This window comes from Lates calcarifer, linkage group LG24 (genome assembly GCF_001640805.2).
Source record: "Lates calcarifer isolate ASB-BC8 linkage group LG24, TLL_Latcal_v3, whole genome shotgun sequence".
Taxonomy (NCBI): domain Eukaryota; kingdom Metazoa; phylum Chordata; class Actinopteri; family Centropomidae; genus Lates; species Lates calcarifer.
In genome coordinates this window covers 3379737-3402607 of record NC_066856.1, presented here as the reverse complement: position 1 = coordinate 3402607, position 22871 = coordinate 3379737, and the positions used below count along the sequence as shown (strand labels likewise).

Below are 22871 nucleotides of genomic sequence, written 5' to 3'. Positions count from 1 at the left end.
AAGCCTCTTTCCACAGCGGCCTTTGATGTGAGCTTCACCTCAGCAGAGGTAACTTATACAATACACTGTATACACTGCCTGGACATAATAATAAGAACATAATCCTTTCTGTAGCTGCCGCTGAGGACATTGAGTAAATGTGATCTGTTTATTTCTGGGAATTTTTGTTATCTAGAGATTACATTCTATAATGTTAAAAAGAATCAGTATCCTTAAATTTAACTATTCATGACTACGCCTAAAAGGTAAAATACATTTTCATTTTACTGCTGCCAATGTGAAGAAGCCCATGAAACAGCACTGAGATTGAAACAAACTACTCAGAAAATATAAAGAAGGGGCTAATGTATATATACTTTTATTCACTTTCTTACTGAGAATGTAGATTAATACCACTCTTGTGAATGTAAAATTAATATGAAACTATAGACTGGAGATGGCTGGCTTAGCTTAGCATCAAGACTGGAACCAGGGGAGTCTCTAAAACTCACTACAGTGATTAACACTTTATATCTAGTTTATTTGATATATGTACAAAAACTATGATGTAAAAACAACAAGTTTTTATTTGACTTGCTGGTAGATTAGAGCTAACAGCTAATCTCCTGGCTAAAGGTACACATTTAACGGCTACATAACAGAGTGGTATCAGTCTTCTAATTTAAATCTCTAAATTGAACCAATCACATATGATGACATGTAAACACATTCAGATACAGATTTGGCAGAACAGGCTGCCTTTAAATAAAAATGTCTCCAATATTTGATACATTCAGTTCTAAGTTTTCAGGCAACTAAATGTAAAATGTAGGTACAGATGCAAAACTGCCCAGACTCCACTTTTCTGACTTCCTGTTCAGTAAGAAATCCACCCAGTATGTAGTGCCACTTTTGAGATTCATGAATTCATGATGGAGTTTTCTACACAGTTGGTATTGCTCACTGACTAGCAGGGAGATATCCACATAAATCTACCACCCCCCACCCACAACACACACACACACACACACACACACACACACACACACACACCTACAAAGTCAAGAGTTCTGGGGAATTGGGGAGCGGCAACTGCAGCAGCCCACAGCGGGCAGCGCTGCTCACCAAGCTCAGAAACACTCAACCTCAAAACCACAACTGGCAAACGGAGTGGTGACATCAGCGTCTCTGCGCCACATTTCAGTGCAGTGCATACGAGCTGCATATGTACGGCACAATGGAAAACAGACGCAGCCAGATCGTTGGGTGCAGTGCAGTACAGGCGGAGTGCGCTCTACGAACGCAGGCAGCAACAGAAGTGTTGACCTTCAGTGATACTGAGCAGATGCCAGTGAGTCACAGGCCAAATTAAATGATATGCTATTTCCAACCTACTGTAACACAGCAGTTACAGTGTCTCGTATCACTCCCATTGTTCTTGTCAGGTTCCTCTCGCTTTTCTCAGTTTCTCCTTGTCTTAACATGTCATGCAGTCCACACTCCAAACCTCTGCTATCTAAATGCTTCACTGTTAGACAAACTGCGCACAAATGCCACAGGGAGCTCAAACACCACAGTCTTTTTGACTTTATTAAGTCATTATGGATGTTTTTCTCCACATATTAAAGGCCACAGGACATGCTAAGTCAACAAATGGAACAATGGCTAACCTTGCAGGAATAGAGATAATCATCGAGTAGGTAATTCGTAGTTAGGCTGACTTGATGTAAACATGACCATTATTGTTGGGAGGCCATTGCCCAGGGAGCACATTAACAGCTGTGATCAAGCAAAGTGGACAGCCAAAAGCAGCCATTTCAAATAAATTAGAGGATGTATTTCAATGGTCAGATACTAGGCAGTCCACTGAAATTATTTCCACTCTGGGAATACACAAGCCAGGGCTGACAGAAGCCTACCAGCCTCCCTTAGTTTCAGGGGAATTCAGTTATATGCAACATCTGTGTCAATATTATGGAGGTTTTAGGGTCCTCTGTTCTTTTTAAGAGGTGGAAAAGGACTACAACTTTCAGCTCTGAGGGCTCAGAGCCAGACAGATGTAAAGTAGGTTTTGGCAAACCTTACAAGAGAACAAAAACAAAAAAGTAGACTTAAAGTTTGATCAACTGCTTGAAGTAGTTTTTATACTAACAGCAAACAGGGGGGGGGGAATGGCCACCACAAAATTTGAAGAGCCCAAGCTGACATCATCAAATGTTGATTTGTCCAACCAAAAGTCTAAAGACAACAACTAAAGACTTACAGGACAAGGAATAGCAGCAAATTCTCATTTTATCAACCTGGAACCAGAGAACCTCAGGCATTTCTGCATGTCAGTTATCAAAATAGTTCAAAATTGATTAATCAACTTATTGCTGAGGCCCTGCATATGATAACAGAAAGACAGAAAGTTTGGGAGGTTAAAACAAATACATTATCATACATTTTGTTAGTGTCAGAATACATATAATCTATTGATATTGTATAGCCTTTGCATCATACATACAGCATGGCACATTAACATAAATAGCCTGCAGTCAAGGATGTGTGGAGGTGATGGGCACACATCTTTATTTGATCACTTATTTGCAAGTAATCAACCTTTACAGGCAGACATTAGTTATTCTAATGTGTCACAGTAATTACACCAAGCTATGTAAATTACATAAGAATTTAATTGCTGTAGCCTAGTTAAAGACTACATAGATAGATAGATAGATAATAGATAGATAGATAGATAGAATGCATGTGAGTTTGATTACTTGTCTGAAATGCTGAGTGTGAAGTGACCTTATCGCTGAGCAGCATCCAGCTGCCTCCCCGCTGGAGAAGAGGGATGGTTCCTCAGTGCTGTGCTCTAGTAACTGTAGAGGGGCTGTTCCCTCAGCAGATCCCAGCTCAGTCCGTCCAGAGCAGCGGCCGGGATGACCGCCGGGGACTAGGCGGCAACGCAACGACGCATTTTACAGGTAAAAGTGGCTCCAGGTCGAGAGATACGCCGCGTTTAATTCAGGCGTTTGCCGGGGTTCTGTTTTTTTAAATTTCACGACACATGCGGGCGGCTGAGGAGGCGAGCTGCTGCTGCTGAGAGGAGTAGACAGAGGTTGAGAGTCGCATCTGCTCGGCGTTCAACATTTCCAGCGGTCCCTCAACTTGCAGCCAAACCAAGCCAGCTACCTCGGCGCTCTCCTGTCCGGCTGTCCCCGTCTCCTCTGCCGGGATTAGAGGATTTAGGACAATACTGTGGCACTTTGAGGACGCGACATCAGAAGGTGAAGGAGTGGGAGGATGGCGGTCTTTATTTATTTTTTTTTTAACTTGAAGCGTGTGCCGTGGCGACTGACACTATTTGCGGACGCGCTCCTATCAGCTGAAGGTTAAAGATTGCTGATGGAGCTAGCCAGGCTAGCGTTAGCCCCGTTGTGCCGTTCTCTGTGCTGTTGAAGAGAGGCCAAACTCCGTCCAAATTACGCAGTTTTATATGTCCTAGCTTACGAGCAGAGATTTATATCGAGAAGAACACTAATTTAGGACTTAAGCGAAATACTGCGGCCATGGCTTGCATTCGGTAGGCATTCTGTGTTACTCCAAACACCTACTACTTATATGCAATTTAAACTTATAGAATTGCTTTGCCTTAAATCTCTTGAGTGGTATTCCATCCACAGTGAACTGTGATTGGTGATAGTGAGCAGTCGGAGTTATAAAACAGAGCTATCATTGAAATGCAGTCTTTATAGTGGGTCATACAAATGCCGAATTTAACCAAGGACCTCTACTGATGAGTAGAGGATCTTAAGTCATGCTAAAACAGGTATGCATCTAGTCTTTGCTGTAGCGAAACCTTAAACAGGCAGATGTTTTAATGGAATTTGGCGTGCTTTCTCCCCGCATCTGAGAACTGCGCGCATCGGGGCTAGGCTAGTCTGCTACGACAGCAACCTGCAACAGAACCAGCGGGGCTAGCATCATGCCAAGCCTGTCAATCATTTCATAACGACATGATGACAACACTCGGGTCCAGTGATGTGTAGCTCTCGGTTCTGGTCGGATGCTTGTGAACACCAAATGGCGATGGAAATGAGCTCCAAACAGCCCTTGGCAAATGGTCTGCCAAGTTTAGGCTGCTTTGATGTTTGCATGCTGTCACTTTGTCACACCTGCAGCATGTTTGCATGATGATGATGGCTGCTGCTTGACCTCTCTTCTCCTTCCCCCCACGCAGCCTCCTGCACGCACTGCCTTATTTTATAACCTTGCATGGATACAGTGTCGAGGCAGCTCTTGCTTTAATTCTTAAATAATGTTATGTACTTAGATTTACGTTTCAGTGTTGAACGTTGAACTTAAAAGGTTTTTATGGTGTAGTTATATTTAATAGCCTACATCTCTCAATGGATAAAACACTCGCCTCTGCTCTGCTCTTTACTCCTCGTACCTCAAATCATGTCACAGTGATTGCAATAGCTTAATGGCTTTAATTTTAGAAGGTCTTGCACATAAATTATTGCTGTCACTTAGGGACCTCTAGAGGCCAGATTGTCAAAGCCAAGATTTCACCTGATCTGTTCAAGTTCAAGATAATGTTATTACTTAGTTATCATAATGTTGCTGCAGTGGACAACTTCAGCTGAAGCACCATTATCTTAAGTGTAGGCGTTTGTGTAGTAATCCCATTTTATCCCACCAGATTTGATCAAGTCAGTTATTATGGCTAGGCTGTCATGCCCTTAGGTCTGATTATTTTAGGTAGTGTTGTTTATAGTATTTATGGAAGTACTCTTAACTCTGCCCAGGAGTGATCTGTTCCCTGTTGCCAAGACCTTTCATAGCTCAGTGAGCTTACATCAAAAGCTGTTTGTAAATGTCAGCAAAGAGACATTTTCTAGACTGAGTGTGCTGAATTTTTACATACCAGAGGCTGACGAGTTAAAAAGCCCAAAAAATACTGTGGAACAAAGCCCGGACAAGAGCCAGCTAATATGTAGTTTCGCAGAAAAGAGCAAGAAAAATCTTAAGTGTGTGTGGTGTGTGTGTGGGCGCATGTGTGTTATGTGGTAGGTCTTTCACACATCCTTGAGACTGGGATGGTGTGTGAACACAAGGCCCCTGTTAGATGCCCTGAGGGGGGGTGGAGTATGGTGGGACGGGGAGCGTATTAAGAAGGGAAGCAGCTCATTAATTCCTTCCAGCAGCGGAGGAAAGGGTTGGTCAGCGAAACTGGAGGGGCCCTCCACAGCTATGAAATGAGTCATACCAGTTCAACTTCCAGGAGTGGTCCAAACAGTGTGCGATAAGTGAGGGCTGGGATAACTTCCCGGTGTTGCAGGCAGACTGGTTGTCCTGGGGCTAGACTTTCCCTTTCCAGTAATCGTGTGTGTGCACTAGCTGTTGTAGCATCTCTGATGGTAGAGAGCTCTGTCCTCTCCCTGTCTGTCAGTCTTTAGCTTTATTTCTAGGCCAGGCACGACAAGAAAACGAGTTTTTCTGCCATTGGGTAGCTGTAGCCGAAGCCTCTGAAAGTCATCTGATGTTTGCCCGGCTACAGGGATCCCCTCGGAGGTCCTGCCTGATGTCACATGTGATGTCAGAGCAGAGGTGACGCAGGCAGGAGGAAGGAGGCTGGTGGATGAAGCCAGCCATAAATGTGTGAATGCTACTGACATCTGCCAGTGTGCTTCTCAGAGCGAGAATGCAGGGCAGTGAATCTGAGGCATGAAATGAAATGGAATGCACACTTGGTGTATATATTGTTATGTCCTGGCTGGATGCTGGCCGTTGGATGTCCATATGTTTGGCAGATGGTTGAGCTGTCTGCTTTGTGATTTCTGTGTGTCCGTTTTATGCCAATGCAGTGATGAAGCCCTTGAGATAACCCTGACATTCAGTCATTTTCATGTGTTCATGTTGTACATAGCAGTTTGCCACATTCATCAGGCCGTCCATCATGACAACACTTTAGTTACATTGAGTGGAAGAGGCTTTTCATCCCACCTGTAATCTACATCACAGTCATCTGTCAGCATAATTCTGCTGTTGCCTCGTCCTATCAGCTGTCTTTAAATATCAGCTGTCTCGATGGAGCATAGTCTCTCGGATGTTGCAGTGGTAAAATATATTTATGTTGGATTGTTTATTACCTTCCCCTCTATAATACTGAGCAAGAGGCATGCAGAGTCCACATCTGATTAGCAGAAAGCCAGAGCGTGCTAACCCTTTGATCACTGTGTTCCTGGCTGATAAACCATGCCGCTGTCATCTCTAGCAAGCCCCGGACCTTGACAGACACTAATTACCATGAAGCCAGTTCGGCAGGCTCAGAAACAGCATGGCTTGGGAATAGTTCAGTGCAGGTGAAGCCTACTGTGTAGCAGAACAGTGCCTCATTGGATTAGCGTGCCTAATAACCTCTCCTTTATGTTTTTTTTTTTTTTTTTTGTTCCTCTCATATGAAATGATAATTTTCAAATGCTGGCATGAGCTGCGGTGTTTTGGAGCAAATGCGCAGCCCTGTATCTCCCTGCACATAATGTATGAGTGTTGGATGCATTCAGTTGAAGAAAATCTCATGACGTCAAATTCCTACATTTCAGCTAAACTGAGCTAAGCCTGCAACACAATGGAAAATGAGTCCATTGATGTAATCATCCGCACATCGGCAGTGTCTTAGTGGTTGCTGTACAGCTTTGCCTTATGCATTAATGAGCTATTAGCTATACTGCTCTTGTGTGTAAGCCAGCTGTTATTGAAAATTTTCTTTGGACTGAAACACTGACTGAACTTGGATGACAAATGTTTGGCTGGTCTACTTTTTAACAGTCTGAAATGAATCAGAACCACACCATCGTGTTGCAGACTGTGATGTGTTGGAATATGGTGGAATAAAAACAACACCGCCCTCCCCCTGTCCCCCTCCATCCCATCCTGCCTTTGATTTCACTGCCAGTGAGTGCCAGAGTCTGACTGTAATAAGTTTTGGACTGAAGCAATGCAGCGGGAATATCTTAGCAGCCCACATGCTATTGTCTGTGAGCTGCCATTCACAAAAGCAAAACAACTGTTGCCATGGGATATGCTCAACAAAATAATGTAAGTGGGTGTTTTTTGGCTAAACCTTTCCACATGAGCTAATTGACTCACAATGCACGGGGCTTGCCTGTTGCTACTCTCTCTACCAGGAGGGCGTGGATACTAGAGAAAGCACATGGGTTGCAACGTGGTGATGAGCTCTTTTTGTCACGGACAGTTACATTTTTTTGTTGCTACTCCATAACACATGTTCACATGCTAGTTTACAACCATTGTTTCTCATTGCTGCAGTAGGAGATAATTGTCCAAAACTAGTTGCATTGCTGCTGAGCCCAGAGGGATTTTCCTGATGGATGGCCAGTGTCCAGAGAGCAGATAGCTCCCCAGATAATATGCCTACACTTTATGTTGCTGAGTTACAGTCTACCTGATGTGTAGAACATTGTGCTTCCTAGAGGTCAGCGTGGATAAAATATGGCCTGAGGTTGTTTGGCTGTTTAGTCCTCTGGCTGCAGCCAAAAGCATGCCTCCAACTTCTTTCCCCGGGACAAACAGGAGCTCACAGAGAGCCTGACTGGAAACATTTGCGACACCGTCGGCTCTCCTCCGTCCTCACAAAGACGCACTTCCTCAGGAAGAGAGACGGCCCCTCCACTGGACACAGTGATGTCACATAGATAAACAATCTGTGGACTGTTGCTGTTTGCTGAATGTGATGGGCTGTCATCCCAGAGAAACCCGTGTGCATGCACAGTCCTAACAGATGCAGGCCAGAGACTAGCCAAGTACACACCCACTCGGGTCAGTTGTTATAGATCCAAGGAGACTGGGAACAATGTGGTGAAGAGGTGCGGCTCTTGTGGAATATTTTAGGAAGCAGGCTTATCGTCTTTTTGGTTGCAGGCTCTGGTGTTTGTGATTTCTTTTGTTGTGGTGCCTTCATGCTGGAGCCTGTTAAATCCAGATTTGTTTTTGTCTGTAGTTCTTCACTTTTAGGAGGGATGTTCTATTTTAACACTCTCTGTGTCCTCTTCAGGAAAACATTAATCATTGTTACTCAATTTGTTTTGACCACAGCACAGAAACTTCTGTTTTTCTGCTTTCTGCTTGTTATATGGTGTGCTTTCATAGACTGCCATGACTATTCTCTATCTATAAAGTTTATTTATATAGTCTGATTTATGCAGATAACCTTTACCATGTTTTAGGCTTGTAACCTAAAACAACTACTGTTTACTAACATATTCTAACACTGCAGTTCTGTCCTCCCTGAGGCCTGATCTAGGTCTCTGTCCTGCATTGTCTGCCACCCATGCTGTCCCTCTGCTTTCTTTCCTCCCCACCTCCCTACCATGCCCTCATCTCAGTTGGGCCATGAATAAGGAGCTGACACCAAACTGTCAACCTGCAAGCCGTCATGCCCCTGCAGCCTGCCGCTGGTGTAGCCACCAGTAAGGGCACAGGCTCCCCTCACACAGCAAAAAAATGCTTGTATCTGTTTTTAATAAACAAGCCATGGCCTTGACAAAAGTTCACTTGACCTTAAAAGCGGCGATCTTACATCTTTCATTGCGTAGTAAACGTAAATGATGTTGTTACAGTAGTAGCGTACAGTGACTGATTAGAGAAAATGTGGGGGCTGGTGAGAGGGTCGTCTGTGGGGAAATGCCAGACCTCATGTGGTTCTATTTATTTTTAGCTTACTTTGCAGCATATGTTATCCATAAACTGTATCATTAATTTCTCTCTTTGAGCGAGCCGTGTCATTAAAAATACAGCAGATCTGCACTTTTTTTTTCTCTAGTTGCCAAATTCAAGCGCCTTTAATGCCAGTCTTTTTCACACAAGAAGGCATTGTAGCGAAACACAATGTTGTTGTGTTTTGGGGGATGAAAGCCGGCCATTGTTGCGTACCGTTGCTTGAATCTGAGGTTTTATTTGAAATAAAATGGGTAATTCCATTGCGTAACAGCATTAGCAGTATTTAAACGGTGCTTGTCATGGGAAGGAGGGAGTGAGGGTGGGGGTAGGTGGGGGCTGAGTGAGGGCAGGTCATTTTACAGGAGGAAATCCTTACTTTTACTGATGATGGAGATAATCCTCATTTAGTGATGACACCAAGAGCAATTGCCTCAGATTAAGGATTTAGCTAGATTAGACGGCATATGGATGTTCAGTTAAAACAGGTTAATATGCAAATATCATAACAAAAGTGAATTATCATATTAATAAACATAGCCCTTTACCTAAGGCTCACTTAATTAAGCCTTTGCCTGGTTGGAGGGATAGGCCTCATTTACAGGGAGGAAAGGAGTATGATACCAATCTGACTCTGATCTCAAAGCCTGATATGGTTTCCTGATGGTGGCTCTTGATTTAAAATATAGAAGAAAATGTTTACACTTAAGAGAAAAATTCATGTTCATCAAGTGAGTTAAAGTGAATAATCTGAAGTGACAAATGACCACAAATATTACCATTCCTGGATTCCATTTTCCTGCCATTTACAGTATTTCAGAGAAACTTCATGAGTTATTGAACGTAGTCACTGGCCTGTTGCCCAGCGCAAGTTCAACTAAAGTTCGTGAAGTAACAGTCAATGAAAAATTGTGTCTGCATGCTCATCTGGAATCAAATGAAGTGGCCAAAATCTTTTTTTTTTTTTTTTCCATTGACATTGTTCAGTAACACTTCCCTACCAAACTCAGAACTAGCCTCTCCTTGAGGAGATTACTCAAAACACAAATGGAAAGGGTTAAACTCAACAAAAATATGAACTGGGTAAGCGCCAAGAGTCAATCCTCCAAAACTAACAGGTTTAAGGTTTTAAATGAAAAAGATAATCGTATTAGAGAGCCAGACATACAAAGAGAGCGGCATTTCACGGTCTTGGATCCTGTTAATCACCTAGTAGGCTATCCTAGGGCCCAGGTACAAGGAGGAGGGAAGCAGAGGAGAAATGGAGGGAGCAGGAGGAAAGAGACAGGGGTAGTGAGGCTGCCCTCTGAGTCAGGACTCCTTTTATAGATGGATTTTTTCATCTCTATAGGACTATCATGGCTAAACAAATGCTAAGAAGCAAAACAAATGTTAATCTTTTTGCAGCTGAATACATTTCGGTGAGGCTGTCTCGGCCGTCTGTTTTCCAGAGCTGAAAACAAGCAATTTGGCTCTGCCATTAAACAATCATAGTGTGATTGGCTTTTAAACTGTCTGAACAGCATTTGATTCTGGCAACGAGTCTCACACCACTGCTCCTGAATGCCATTTCTTATTAAGGACAGCCAGGTTGTTGGCAGTCGGTTTCAGTGGAGACTATTGAATGAGTGGGTTGCAGCAGCATCTGTCCTGTTGACAAGGCAGCAAACATGACTTCATCGAGAGCATTACATCATGAGCAGATGTACCCTGGGTGTCATCAGTTCAGTTCCTCATCAGTCCCTGATGCTACTTATAGTCATGTTTGGGGGCAGAAAGCAAATGTCATAATTCCATTTAACCTTTACAGTCCTTGCAGATTGTTAATGTTTACTCTGTGTTTTTACAGTGCTCCTTTTCCGTCTTCAAGCTTGGTTTAAACACTTCAGAATAATAGGACATACACAGACGGGGCTACAGCTATTAAGTATTGATTGCTATGCAGATTATTTTGTTGATTAATTGTCTAGTCTATATATTGTCAGAAGTAGCCTGTCATTGTTTCCCAGAGCCCACAGTCACATCTTCATATCACTTGTTTTTTCTGGCCAATAGTCCAAAACCCCAGAATATTCAATTTACTATTAAAAAAACTTCAAAAAATAATCATTAACATTCATATTTGCAGGAACCATTTAGTTTTTTTGACTAATTGATAATTGATAAATCTTTTCAGGAAAGACACCATAGAATAAGACATATTCTGTACTTTTTTGATGGATTTTAAATTCTCTGTCTTTCTTTAAGGGGTTTGTGAATACACTCAACCTTAATCCAACCCAGAGATTTATTTAAGCACATGGCTGAAAAAAATATCTTCATCCTTTTAGACTATAACCATAAAATACTTTTGAGATAGTAAGAGAGAGGATGCAGAGGTGAGCAGAGAGGAATACAATCCCCCAGTCGCCTCACTGATGCAAAACATGAGCAGTGGTTGGCTGCTAACAGCTACCTTACAGCCACTGCATGGAAGTCTACAGGGAGCCCACTGTAAACAGTGGCATTTTGTGTTTTCACTGCAGCACCAGCAGCCTCCTGGAACTCTTGTCGCTGCTGATGATCATGTTATCGTGGTCTGTTTTTCTGGGTGTTTGTTTAACTCCCAGTCCGACTCAGTTCTGGACCGGTTTGGTGCTGGTGATCTCCGAGCGACATGGAAAGAAGGTTGTTGCTAGGAGGACTGGAGAAGAGAGGAGGGAGGGAAAGGCTGCTGGGAAGGCGGGTGATCTTGGTTTTGTGGTGGCGGCTCACAATTTGGGTTCCGGGGTCTTTTTTTGTTTCGTCCTATCAACTGTTCACATGGGTTGGGACCCTTGACAAAAACTGGACACGGGTAGCAGGGATAATGGTTTTACCGTCAGCTTCTTTTCTCTGTCTCTCTTCTTGTCTCTTCATGTCATTCCCCTCTTTCTTTTTTTTCCCAGTGATGGCCTCAGTTGCGCAGCTGTGCCGGTGATCCTGCCGCTGCACGTTGGGAAGAAGCAGAGACGCCTCGACAACCGACCTACCTTCCTCTCTCAGAAAAAAAAAAGCAGAGAGAGGAAAAAAAATATAATCACACCAGCATAAACAAATGCGACCATGTACAGCGTGGAGGACCTCCTCATCTCTCATGGATACAAGCTGCCCAAGCATACCACCTCCTCCTCCACGCCTACCCCGACACCGGCATCCTCATCCCGCCAGGCTCCCTCGTCCTCACCGCCATCCTACAGCAAGCACCATGAAATCCTGGAGAACAGACCCGGTCCCAGGACAGTGAACGGATATGAAAGAGGACCCGGGGCACCCTATGGGAACGGTGGAGGAACCAGGCCGCCCCAAGCATACGGCAGTGGCTGTACCAACAACAATAATGAACCCAGGGACAGGAGCCAACCCAGGCGAGAGGGTGAGAGCCGGAACCAAATTGACACTCACTCCTTGGGAGAGTCACTGACCTCAGACAGCGGGTAAGACATAGTCTTCACTGTACCTTGAGTTTAATGATGTGCTCCTGTCTCACTGAACCTTTTGTATTCCCTATCCTAATATGGCTTGTCTTCACACTTCATCGATTAATGGCGCAGTCTGTCATTGTTATGGTGCTTTGATGGAGCATACTAATGAAATTAAATAACTTGTCCAGGAGTTTTGTATGGGGATTTTACAACACATTGTAAATGGAGCTGCCTAACACTGTCATTCAGTCCCTCCCACCATCTTCTCTCTCTCGCTTCTGTTTTTCCTCTTGTGTGTCACTTCCCCTCTCTCTTCCTTTTCCCAACCAGTGTTAGGCAGGGAGAAGTGATAATATGTGCTGGAGTCTTAATCTGCCACATCGGGACCTTGTTGTTGTAATCAAAACAGGTTTTGGGTAAACCTGTGCACCCCATTTGAGCATGCCCAATCTTACACACACAGGTTGCCAGGTTTTATAAAATACCCCCTTCTCCATTCTGTCCCCACACACAACCTATGCCTAACTGGATTCCACTGTTTCACAGCCTTCACACCTACTTACATAATGCATACATCATCAATAATACAAGATTCATGTAGGGTTTATTTAAATATGTATATGGGAGATAGGCTATATTTAGCTTAGTCTGGAGTTATGCAATTGAAACCCCCCTCGGATAAGACCGTTAGAACGTATGATTTTTCCTGAGATATCGCCTAGCTGCAGTCAATCTGTTTTTTCCTGAAAACAGGATTGTTTAGTTTGCCTATTTGCACCAATTCTGGGGGTTAGTGTGCTGTAACTGAGACAAAGTCAATACAGCTGTTCCCATGTCCACACAATTAGGCAGGCTTGTCAGATTTTTTTCCCTTTTTCCTTACATTTTGTTTGGCTGACTTTCTTTTTTCCCCTAATCCCTTTTAGCCACCAGCCAGTGACAGAGCATCTGAAAATAGTCAAATGACCTTGAATAATGTCAGTGGTTGTGTTAGTGTTTTTGTCACTTTTTGGTTTTATTCTTTGAAACGAGTAATCCTCATTTTCATGTCGCTGCTCTGCCAGTGCTATCAGAGCATTCTATTGGGAATGTGGGAATTGCTAAGACATATGTTCTGCAATTTCTGTCTGTTGTTTGTTCATCCTCCTTTTTTTCGCCTTATCCAAATCCCTTTTGCCTGGCAGCCTTAGTGTAGATAAGGAACAGGCCTAACTTGGCGCTCTATAGCAGTGCTACTTAGACCCAATTAAACTAATGATGGTAACTCATCTTACATGAGATGCTCTCAGATTTAGCAAATTGGCATGGCTATCCCCCCTTCCCCCAGCAAACATCTCTGTCCAGTGATGATCATGGATGGAAATGTCAAGGCTGCTCAGTGGCTTCAGCCTCAAGGGCGTGTACACATGTGCTTGTGTCTTGTTTACGTTGTCAGTGAGTCAGTCAGTCACTCCACAAATACCCTGAAATGATCAGGCTGTGTGCAGCGACCCACTGCATCTCGTTGTAGCCCATCAGATCTGTCATCAAACATCTTCACATAGATACTGTAAAGTCAGAGCTTTCCTTCTACTGGTTTTGTGAGATGATGCTTATTTTCTCAGCATCAAAGCTAAAGAACAGTGCAATAGACAGATTGTCTATGAAACATCCTCTAAATTGTTGATCTGTCTTGGAGGACATCTGGGACTAACAGCCACTGTGTGTCATTGTGTAATGTGTTCATTATGCCCCATAGAAAATCACAATTACCAGACACTGCACTGCTACTCGTGGTCATATGTCTCCATCTAGTGGGAGATTAATTCCATTTTTTATGTCCTCATTATAAAGCATTCATAAATATTTTTTCCTCTTTGACCTCTCAGCAGTACCCAATTGTTGACCCTGAACAGCTGTATGTCAGTGTTTGATTATTGGATTGCTTAGATAAGTCAAAGTGCTCACAGCTCTACTCAGATTTGTCAGTGTATGTAGTTTATCAGTCCAGGCCAGTCACTGTGTAAGTGTAAGTAAGCATGCTTGTCCGATTGGCAGTTTTGGAGAGTTGCAATGTTTGCAACTGATGCAGCTGCTCCATTTCCCTTTAGGAGAGGTGTAGGAGAAGGGGGTTTCAACCATTTAACAACAACTTGTTGAATAATACCAGTGCTTTTACCTGTTAATGTTTCCTCTCAGGTTCTGCGATGGCACCAGAGGTCCACAGTCGCAGTCAAAGGATGTGTCCTACTGGAGGAGAAGAGGCCAGGACTTTACTGTACTGCTGGATTATGCTGACTTCAGAGAGCCCCATGGAGGAGGGCAGGGGGGTTATGGAAGACCAGAGGGGCCTCAGCAAGCAAGAGGCCAAGAGATGTCTGCAGAGGAGCGTCAGAGAGCAGCTCAGGAGAGGCAGCGCTGGGCAGCCCAGGCCCAGGCCCAGGCACAGGCTCAGGCCCAGGTCCAGGCCCAGGCCCAGGCTCAGGCCCGCTCTAGAGAGAGGGAGGCTGCTCTCCATCAGTGGAGGATGGCAACTGAGAGGAAGTGCCAGAGTTTGGGTACAGATGAGTGGCGTCCAGCCGTGAACTTTGCCCGCCAGTTGTCACAGAATGAGGGTGAGCGTTGGGCACAGGAGCAGCAGCGGCTCCATGCCAGGACACCAGAGGGCATGATAGTCCACCCCAGGACCAAAGCCAAATCCCAGTCCCTGCCTAGGATGTTGCAGCCTGAGAGCCTGCAATATGTGGATATACCCTCATCCGGTCAAGAACTGTACAGGCGGGTCAATGGCCACCCATTGTCACACCATGACCTTTACAGGGCCCCTCGCTGGCCGGAGAATGGCAGGCCAGCTAGTGCCAACCAACTCTCAATGACACCAAAGCCTCGCTTCACCCGACCCCCCAGGCCTCCCTCCTATGAGATGCACCAGCAGATCAGGGGAAGCTGTGAGGTGTTATCTGGGAGAGACTCAGCTGTTCCCCAGGCCAGGGACAGGACACCGCTTCCCATATCAAGGTCAGGTGACCCACAACTGGACTATTTTGCACCAGACTCTGGTCCTCCGGGATACATCCCTCCCCCATCATATAAAAGAGCACCTATAATGGCAGGGGTACGCCGGGGATATGGTGAAATTGCTGTTGACTACAGGTAAATTAGTCTTTCAGTAACAGTGGAGGGGCTCCAGTCTTCTCAAGAGCATTGTCTGTTCTATTGTCTCTAATAATATTTGTTGATAGTATATCTGTCCAGTCACTCACTAAACGGAGCAAGATAATTAGGTTGGCTAACTTTTTAAAAATTTCCTGTCTTGTTAAAGTCATTGTTTCTTAGATAAAGTGCACATGTTTTTACATTTAGGTACCGAGGGGACATGTACCAGCAGATACAGGTGGCTCCAGATGGATCTCACTGGTTCACCAGACATCCAGCAGGTTCCTGGCCTGATCCCCAGAGAGAGAGGAGCCTGTCCAGCCAGAAGCAGCTTTACCCTGTGTATACTACCCAGGAACGCCCCGGTGGAGGGGTCCAATATATCCCCTTTGATGACCCACGTATCCGCCATATTTCCTCAGCCCTGGGTGGCAACTCCCTGACGGACGCTGACAAGATCCGCCACATCCGCAACGAGCTTCCCAGCGTCACCGTGTCGGAGCCTGTGTCCGACGACAGTGCCTTTTTGCCCCCACCACTGGGGCCTTTCATTGCTGCCAAACTGGCCGATGATGCTAACCAGACGTCTTCTAGCGACTTTGACAATGACAATAACAGGTGGCACAGCGATTTGCACAAAGAGACTGTCGATAACTTCCCAGCAACTGACCAAAACTGCAACAACAGATATCCCAAAAACCAACGTCCTCCTCCATCTCCCTCTTCAACCTTCCAGGCTCCATTAACAAGAACGTCTTCTCGGCAGGGGTCCAGCTCAGACCAGGTCTTTGCAGAAACCATCACCCAAGTGAAGAAAATTGCCCCAGATTCAGGGCCAGAGAACAACAGGAACACTAAGAGAAGAGTGAGCGAGACCATCTTCTGCCTTGTGTCTGTCCCTGTTCACACACCTACTAACATTAACAAAGACTTAGCAGCAGATCAGAACAACAATGAGACAATAGCAAGCCTGACTGTCACTAATACAGAAACTTTTGCTGTAGGCCTCAGAGAGAGCCCAAATATTCGGAGCAAGTCTGTGAATGAGATGCCGATCAAACCCCACTACTCTCACTTTCACACCAGCAGCACATCCTCAATGAGGAATTATAAGAGGGCTCCTTTAAGGAAGGAGATCATAGATGCATGGGCACTCCAAGCCAGTGAAGACAAAGAGTTGTGCTATGCCGGGTCCTGGCCTGGAAACCAGTACCGTAATCAGGAAACTCAGACTGGCTCACCTTTGACGGTGGTAAAAAGTCCAGAACCCCAGAGTCCTCCTGGGGGACAAGAGCCTGTTCAGTCCGCCTCAGACACCACCACAGACAGTGGTGTGGGGACAGACAGCAGTTCCTCTTATGGTTACCCCATGTCAGGCCAGAAAAACCTTCATCCCTCCAGCAATAGCGCCTTCTCCCGTCTTAGCCTCAGCTCAACACAACCGCCATCACTGCAACCCTCACAGCAAGACCCACCCTCCCCCTCCAAGGCCAGTGATCACGGAGACCAGCAACCATCCTCTCCCAGGAAGAGCAACTCCTGTCCCCCAGAGAGCGCAGAGCAAGTGGCCTTTGGACAGTTTCTCTTAAAGCCAGTGAACCGACGGCCATGTGATGCCATTGGAGAACTGGAAAGCATTAATAAGGAGATGGAAGACACGATCAGTAAGAGACCCAATGTGGGTCAGTACACTGATCATCTTGATGGGGTGAATGGGAGACTAGACCGATTTAAATCAGGAGCACATTTCACTGTTGGTCCAGAACCAGGCAGGGAAGCAATCAGTCTTCCACCAATGCACATAGAAAAACCTACCAATATAAAAGTCAGATCAAAGTCCTTTGCTTCTACTGCCGATCTAGATTCAATGGACATAAGGAGTGCTTTCTCTAGGCCACAAGCCAACAACATGCCACAAACAAATGAGCTATCTGTACTCCCCAACCCTGGCCTCAGAGAGAGCTGCCTCCTGTCCTCACTATCCCCACACAATGAGTCAAACCGGCTCTATAGACAGGACATCCCCGTCCCTCAAGAGTCCTTGCTGAGGGATGTGGGACTAACAGTATACACAGAGACTCCTGGTGGTCCCGGGGAGCCAATGCAGCGCTCACTCTCAGTCCCATCTCCACTCAGTAATAAGGAGCTTAGTCAGTCAGTGCAGCTCTCATGGGAGAGCAGGACAGGACTTGTTAAAAATAGTGGCAGCCCTGAGCACAATTCAAATAAAGAGCTTCAAGCTGAGGAGGACACAGAGAGAAAGGTTACATCAGACAATATTCCACCATTCAGGGGTGAGGTGAATTTAAGCATCTGTAGAACCAGGAGTGAAAGCAGCAGATCACCTCAGAAAGAAGGTTCACCACATATCACAAGGCTGACGAGGGAGGTTTCCTTTGTGTTTGATGATGATGATGATGGCAATGAGCGATACGCCATCTCCGAGCCTCTGACCTATAAGAATGAGTCAACAATAGCAGATAAGCATCTGGAGAACTTACTGATTCAGGAAAAAGCCAATGCTTTACCCGCAGAGGACCTCAGCAACCTGTATGAAGTCAAATGCGCAAAAGGTATTCCTGAAAATGAGTCCATCGAGCAGAGGGCAGCACGGATACTGGGTATAGCCGTTCCAGTGGAGGCCCTGGGTGTGGCTGACAAACAATCTGAGGACAACCAGGACGAAACAGACACCACTGTAGCTGAGAATCAATTAAGTCCAAGTGAAGAGACACAGCAAGTGATAGGAGAGTGTGAGCATGTCAGAGAGGAGGCCCTGATTGTCCAGGGAGCAGAGACAGAGGAGATGAAGGAGACAGGATTAGGTGTAGACCAAGAAGAAGGTGACAGACTAAAGCACAGCAGCCACTGCAGTGATGGTGAACACAACCAGGATACTGAGGCTCAGTCAGCCGTAGTACTGGACCTGCCTGAGTTCCCACCCAGCAAGCTTCCCCTATCCCTGCCTGTCACTCCTGATGAGAAACTAGCACTGAGCACGTGCAGCGGGGAGAAGAAGGGTCGAGGCGGAGCGTGCAAACTAATCGAATCCCTGCAAGATAAGCTAAACTCTTCCGCTTCTTCATCTGCTACATCTCTGGGCAGATCAACCACAGACAGAATGGCACGCCTGAAAGAGCTGGACTCAGTGTCTCGAATAAGACGCCTCAGTCTCAAAGGTTCTGAGTCTGGAGGAGAAGTTGGTTCTGAGGAGAGAAATGGAGATGGAGAGGAGAGTGAGGTTAAAGAAGAGGCAAAAGAGGAAGTTGAGGAGAAGCAGGAAGAAGAGGACAAGAAACTGGAGGAAGAAGGAAGGGAGGAGGAGGAGGAGGAGGAAAATGCAGATGACAAGGTGGGAGATCCTGAAGAAGACTGTAAATCTGAAGAGGAAGTGTATGATGAGATATGTAAGGAAAAGCAAAGACAAGAGGAGGAGGAAGGAGAGATTAATGTTGAGACTGCACTGAAAGTAGACAATGAAGGAAGTAAACAAGTAGATGTCAAATTAGAAGAGTCAGAAGGAGAGGTGGAGCTGAAAATTGTGGAGGATAACAAAGAAAAGCCTTTGGAGGAACTGAGAGATGGAGAGAATGCAGAAGAGGTTAGCAGAGCTGAATCGACACAAGATGCTGAAGCAGAGAAGTTGCCCAAACCAAAGCAGCGCACCAGGCTCCAGAAGCCTCCTCTGCTCCCTAAACCTCGCAGTGTTCCTAAGAGAGAAATAACGCTGCCACTCAGCTTCAGCTCTGGGACCTGTGGCCCCGCAAATATGGAGGATGAGGAGATGCTCTCTGTCTCAGGTAGGTACGAAGGAATTAAGAGATGAACCATTTGAAATGCTTATTTTGACTCCAGAGTGAAGCAGCACCAAAATATAATATATGGATGTTAACCATTTACAAACAGGTTGTGATACGTTCTGAGAGTAAGATGACAAGATCTATATCGATTTCATGTTTGTGTGTTGAGTGAGGATGTGGTTAGCTGAGCTTAGCATAAAGCCTGGAGCCAGCAGTGCATATAACTCCACATAAAACCACAATTTGTTGTTTTAGTTTTGGTTTTTGTACAGATTCAAAAAACAAGATATGTTAACTCGTGACCTTTAGAAGTGCTGATAGGCTGATTTTTTGAACCTTTGGACATGGCCAGGCCCTTTTTATGCACTATACTGGCTCTAGTTTACTATACTTTGTATGCAGATATGAGAGTACTATCAGTCTTTTCAGCCAACTCTGGACAGTGAGCTATAGAGGTGTCAGTGGACACATAGAAGAGAGCCTGGCTAACTGTCTCCCCCTGCCTCCAGCTGCACTAACTGTCCTGACTCCAGCTCCTTACTTAACGCAGATTGGAATTACTCTCTCCATCTCACTTTCACAGAGAAAGCAAATAAGCACGTTTCCCAAAATGTCGGACTATTCCTTTAAGTTCCACCTTAGAGCAAGTAACATTGCTCTGACACTGACTTATTTTTGATTGTGTTGTCTCATCTTTTCTCTCCTCTCTTTTCTCATCAGACTCCTACGACCCCAGTCGGGTGGAGAGAGTGTAACCTCTGACACTGCCTTCACCACTGTGGAAATCTGTCTTTCTCAAGTTAACAGCTTTTTCCAACAACAAAGGCTTTCATCTCACCTCACAGCTTAGCCAGCCGTGACCCCTCCAATATTGTTACACATTACTTCTCACAGAACTGACTGTCCTGGTGCTGCGAGAGCATTTTTACAGCCAAATAAAGGCACCGCTGGTGCCAATTCTCCAGGCCTTTTCAACCTTGTCATCCTCATCCTTCCATTCTCTCCACCTCTTAAAAAGTTTATTTGCTCAAGCAAGCGGACTCCCTCTTTTTGAAGTTGTCTTATTTTGCTTTTGGAAAAATGCATGTCATTATTCCCAGTCTGCACTTGGGCTCCCTTGCGAGCTTGGGTGTTGAAATATGAATGTAAAAGTGCTTCTGCTCAGCAAACATAAGAAATGTAACAGAAAAAATACAAGAAGGCAACAGTATTGCATTACAATCAGTATTAACCTACACCAAATGTAAATAAGAAAGAGTTATAAGATTTTATTAAGAATATAAAAAATCAATTTAAGACATTTAATTGCTGAAGAAATGTATATTTTCTTATCTGTGTTAAGAAAAGACTAGATTTTTGGAAGTGTAGTCTTTGGGTGTATTACCAATAATGAAACCCCCTGCTCTTTATTCTTATACTTGTGAGATAGAGAATGTACTCAGAGAGCCGGGATTGCAATGAGAAACACTGTGGTCCTTGAATAGTTTCACTCAAGAGCAATATAGTCGTCGTATACGGGCGTTTGTGTCATGATTTGAGTAGTAAGTTTCCATTTCACAGAGTTGATCTCATTTAAATGTTTAAGGCTCTACCTTTTGGTACAAGCGTTAGATTTGCACTGCTGAGATTATTGGCTTTACACTCGGAGGGATTCACGTTCGCACCCTCCCTGCCCGCCGGTGCCATCAGTCTCAGCATCAGCAATCGCAACATGTATCAGAAATGTCTGATTTAAGTGTTTTTTTCTGTTAACCCTCATACTGTTCAAAAGGAGAATCTATATTTTGTGGCATTAACAGAAGTCTATATTTAACCTTTGTTCATATCTCAGTTTCTGTGTGATTTCAGAAGTGCTTTTTGCAGGAAATGATAGATGTAGCTATACTGATCGCAGTGTGCCTTGTACACACTGTTTCTGGAGAACTTCATCTGTGTGTGACACATCCAATGTTGTTGTTTTACAAATCCTAATTTAAACTGGACATTAACAAAAGAAATATTTGAAGTTGTTTTGGCAATAATGAAAAAATATTAAGCTGAAGATGCTTAATATTTGCTGTACAGAACATAGCTGTTGGAATACTAATCACAGTATCTGAACATGTTCAGTAATTTAATGTTAACACATCAGTGCTTTATAAGTTGTGTGGCATAACTGGCAATTGGTTTACACTCACTTCACTTATGGGGTAGCAATACAATAAATTAAAAACATACCAAACCAAACTTTATGCTATGCATTGGACATCAACATTCACTGGGTTTAATACCAAAATTCAAAGCTAAAACTGCAACTTCTGGTTTGCTTGTTTGACCCTGTCACTCTTTGATCCAGCTGTATTTGATGTTGAACCTGTCGGACGTGGTTGTGGACTTGCATGGAAGTGGCTCTGACTCGAGTTCATCAGTGGAAGCTCAGTCTGAGGTTTTGTCTTTGTCCTGTTATCAACCCAGTACCCATACCTCTGTGTTCCAGGTAATGTGTTATCTGGTCATTATCGTAGGTCTTTTTGTACTGCAACTTCTTGGTAACATAATATAGACTATTGGTGCACATCTTGCTTTGATATTTTCTATTTTCATACAGACGTATGTACAGCTTCTTTTGTATGAGCAGCATCTTTTTTTCTCTTTTTTTGTGCATGAAACGTGTCAGAAGTCACAGAGAGAAGGTGTATTTGCATATAGTTGCATTTGGTACTATATAGTCTATCCAATAAACAAGTGTTATATTTCATATAATGTATATTTTATTTTCAAAAGTTAAGCTACGTATTTAAACAGAACAAGGTATTTTTAGATTATTGTGAAAAGGGAACTGTTTTTGAAGGCACAATATTTGTCTATATTTGCTATGATCATTAAAAATGGTCATAGATAGAGACAAGTGTGTGCTGTTGTACAGTGCTGCAGACTATTCATAAATAAAAGTCTTTGCATGAAATATTTTGCCTCTGATTCTCTTCTCTTCATGATGTACCTCCTCCTCCCTGTCTTCTGCTCCTTTTTTCCCCTCCCTCCTCTCCCTGTTCCCCCCTCACCCTTGAAGCTGGGGAGATACACAATTCACAACAAGCGATGGTGGTATAGTGGTGAGCATAGCTGCCTTCCAAGCAGTTGACCCGGGTTCGATTCCCGGCCATCGCAGTTAGCTTTGGATGCATAAAAATACATATTTAATTAAAAAATAAGTCATACACACTCTTTCAGTTGATCACAGATCTACAGTGTGCTTACACCAGGTCAAAGTTCATTCATGTCCCTGCGCAGGTTCGAATTCAGTAATCACAAGCTTCTTTGCAACTGTACCAGTGAATGTAGAATTAAACCTGCACAGGTGTTCTGTATAAATGTGTGTGTCATGTACGTGGTAACTGTTGAGAAAACTATGCCTTCTCTATCAAAGACATATGCATCCAAAGCTAACTGCGATGGCCGGGAATCGAACCCGGGTCAACTGCTTGGAAGGCAGCTATGCTCACCACTATACCACCATCGCTGTCACCTCTTTAGGGATGACAGTGTCTCCATCCACCGGGCACTGAATGGTTTGCTCAGCTATAAAACAGCAACAACACATTTCCATGTTTCACCACTGTTTGTAAAATTCTACATGCACTGGTAAAGTAGCAAATAAGCTTGTGATTACTGTTTAAATGCTTCGTTGTCGGCAGGATTCGAACCTGCGCGGGGAGACCCCAATGGATTTCTAGTCCATCGCCTTAACCACTCGGCCACGACAACCACCTGCACTGCTGTGTCACAATATAGTCACAAAATAGTTTTT

At 44.3% G+C, this 22871-nt stretch overlaps 1 protein-coding gene and 3 non-coding genes across 4 annotated transcripts in view; 2 read left to right on the top strand and 2 right to left on the bottom strand.

The window, feature by feature from the left end:
* Positions 1 to 2729: 2729 nt before the first annotated feature.
* The window catches only part of jcada (junctional cadherin 5 associated a), a 46886-nt gene continuing 26744 nt past the window's right edge, over positions 2730 to 22871 (top strand). Inside the window, 2 exon segments of the mRNA XM_051066610.1 lie at positions 2730 to 2948; positions 11634 to 12161. Coding sequence (XP_050922567.1) covers positions 11791 to 12161 — 371 coding nt within the window. The 5' untranslated portion in view covers positions 2730 to 2948; positions 11634 to 11790.
* Positions 22160 to 22231, top strand: trnag-ucc (transfer RNA glycine (anticodon UCC)). Its single transcript has one exon. It is a non-coding gene; the product is annotated as a tRNA-Gly (tRNA).
* On the bottom strand, positions 22512 to 22583 carry trnag-ucc (transfer RNA glycine (anticodon UCC)). Its single transcript has one exon. It is a non-coding gene; the product is annotated as a tRNA-Gly (tRNA).
* On the bottom strand, positions 22747 to 22828 carry trnas-aga (transfer RNA serine (anticodon AGA)). The gene has a single exon. It is a non-coding gene; the product is annotated as a tRNA-Ser (tRNA).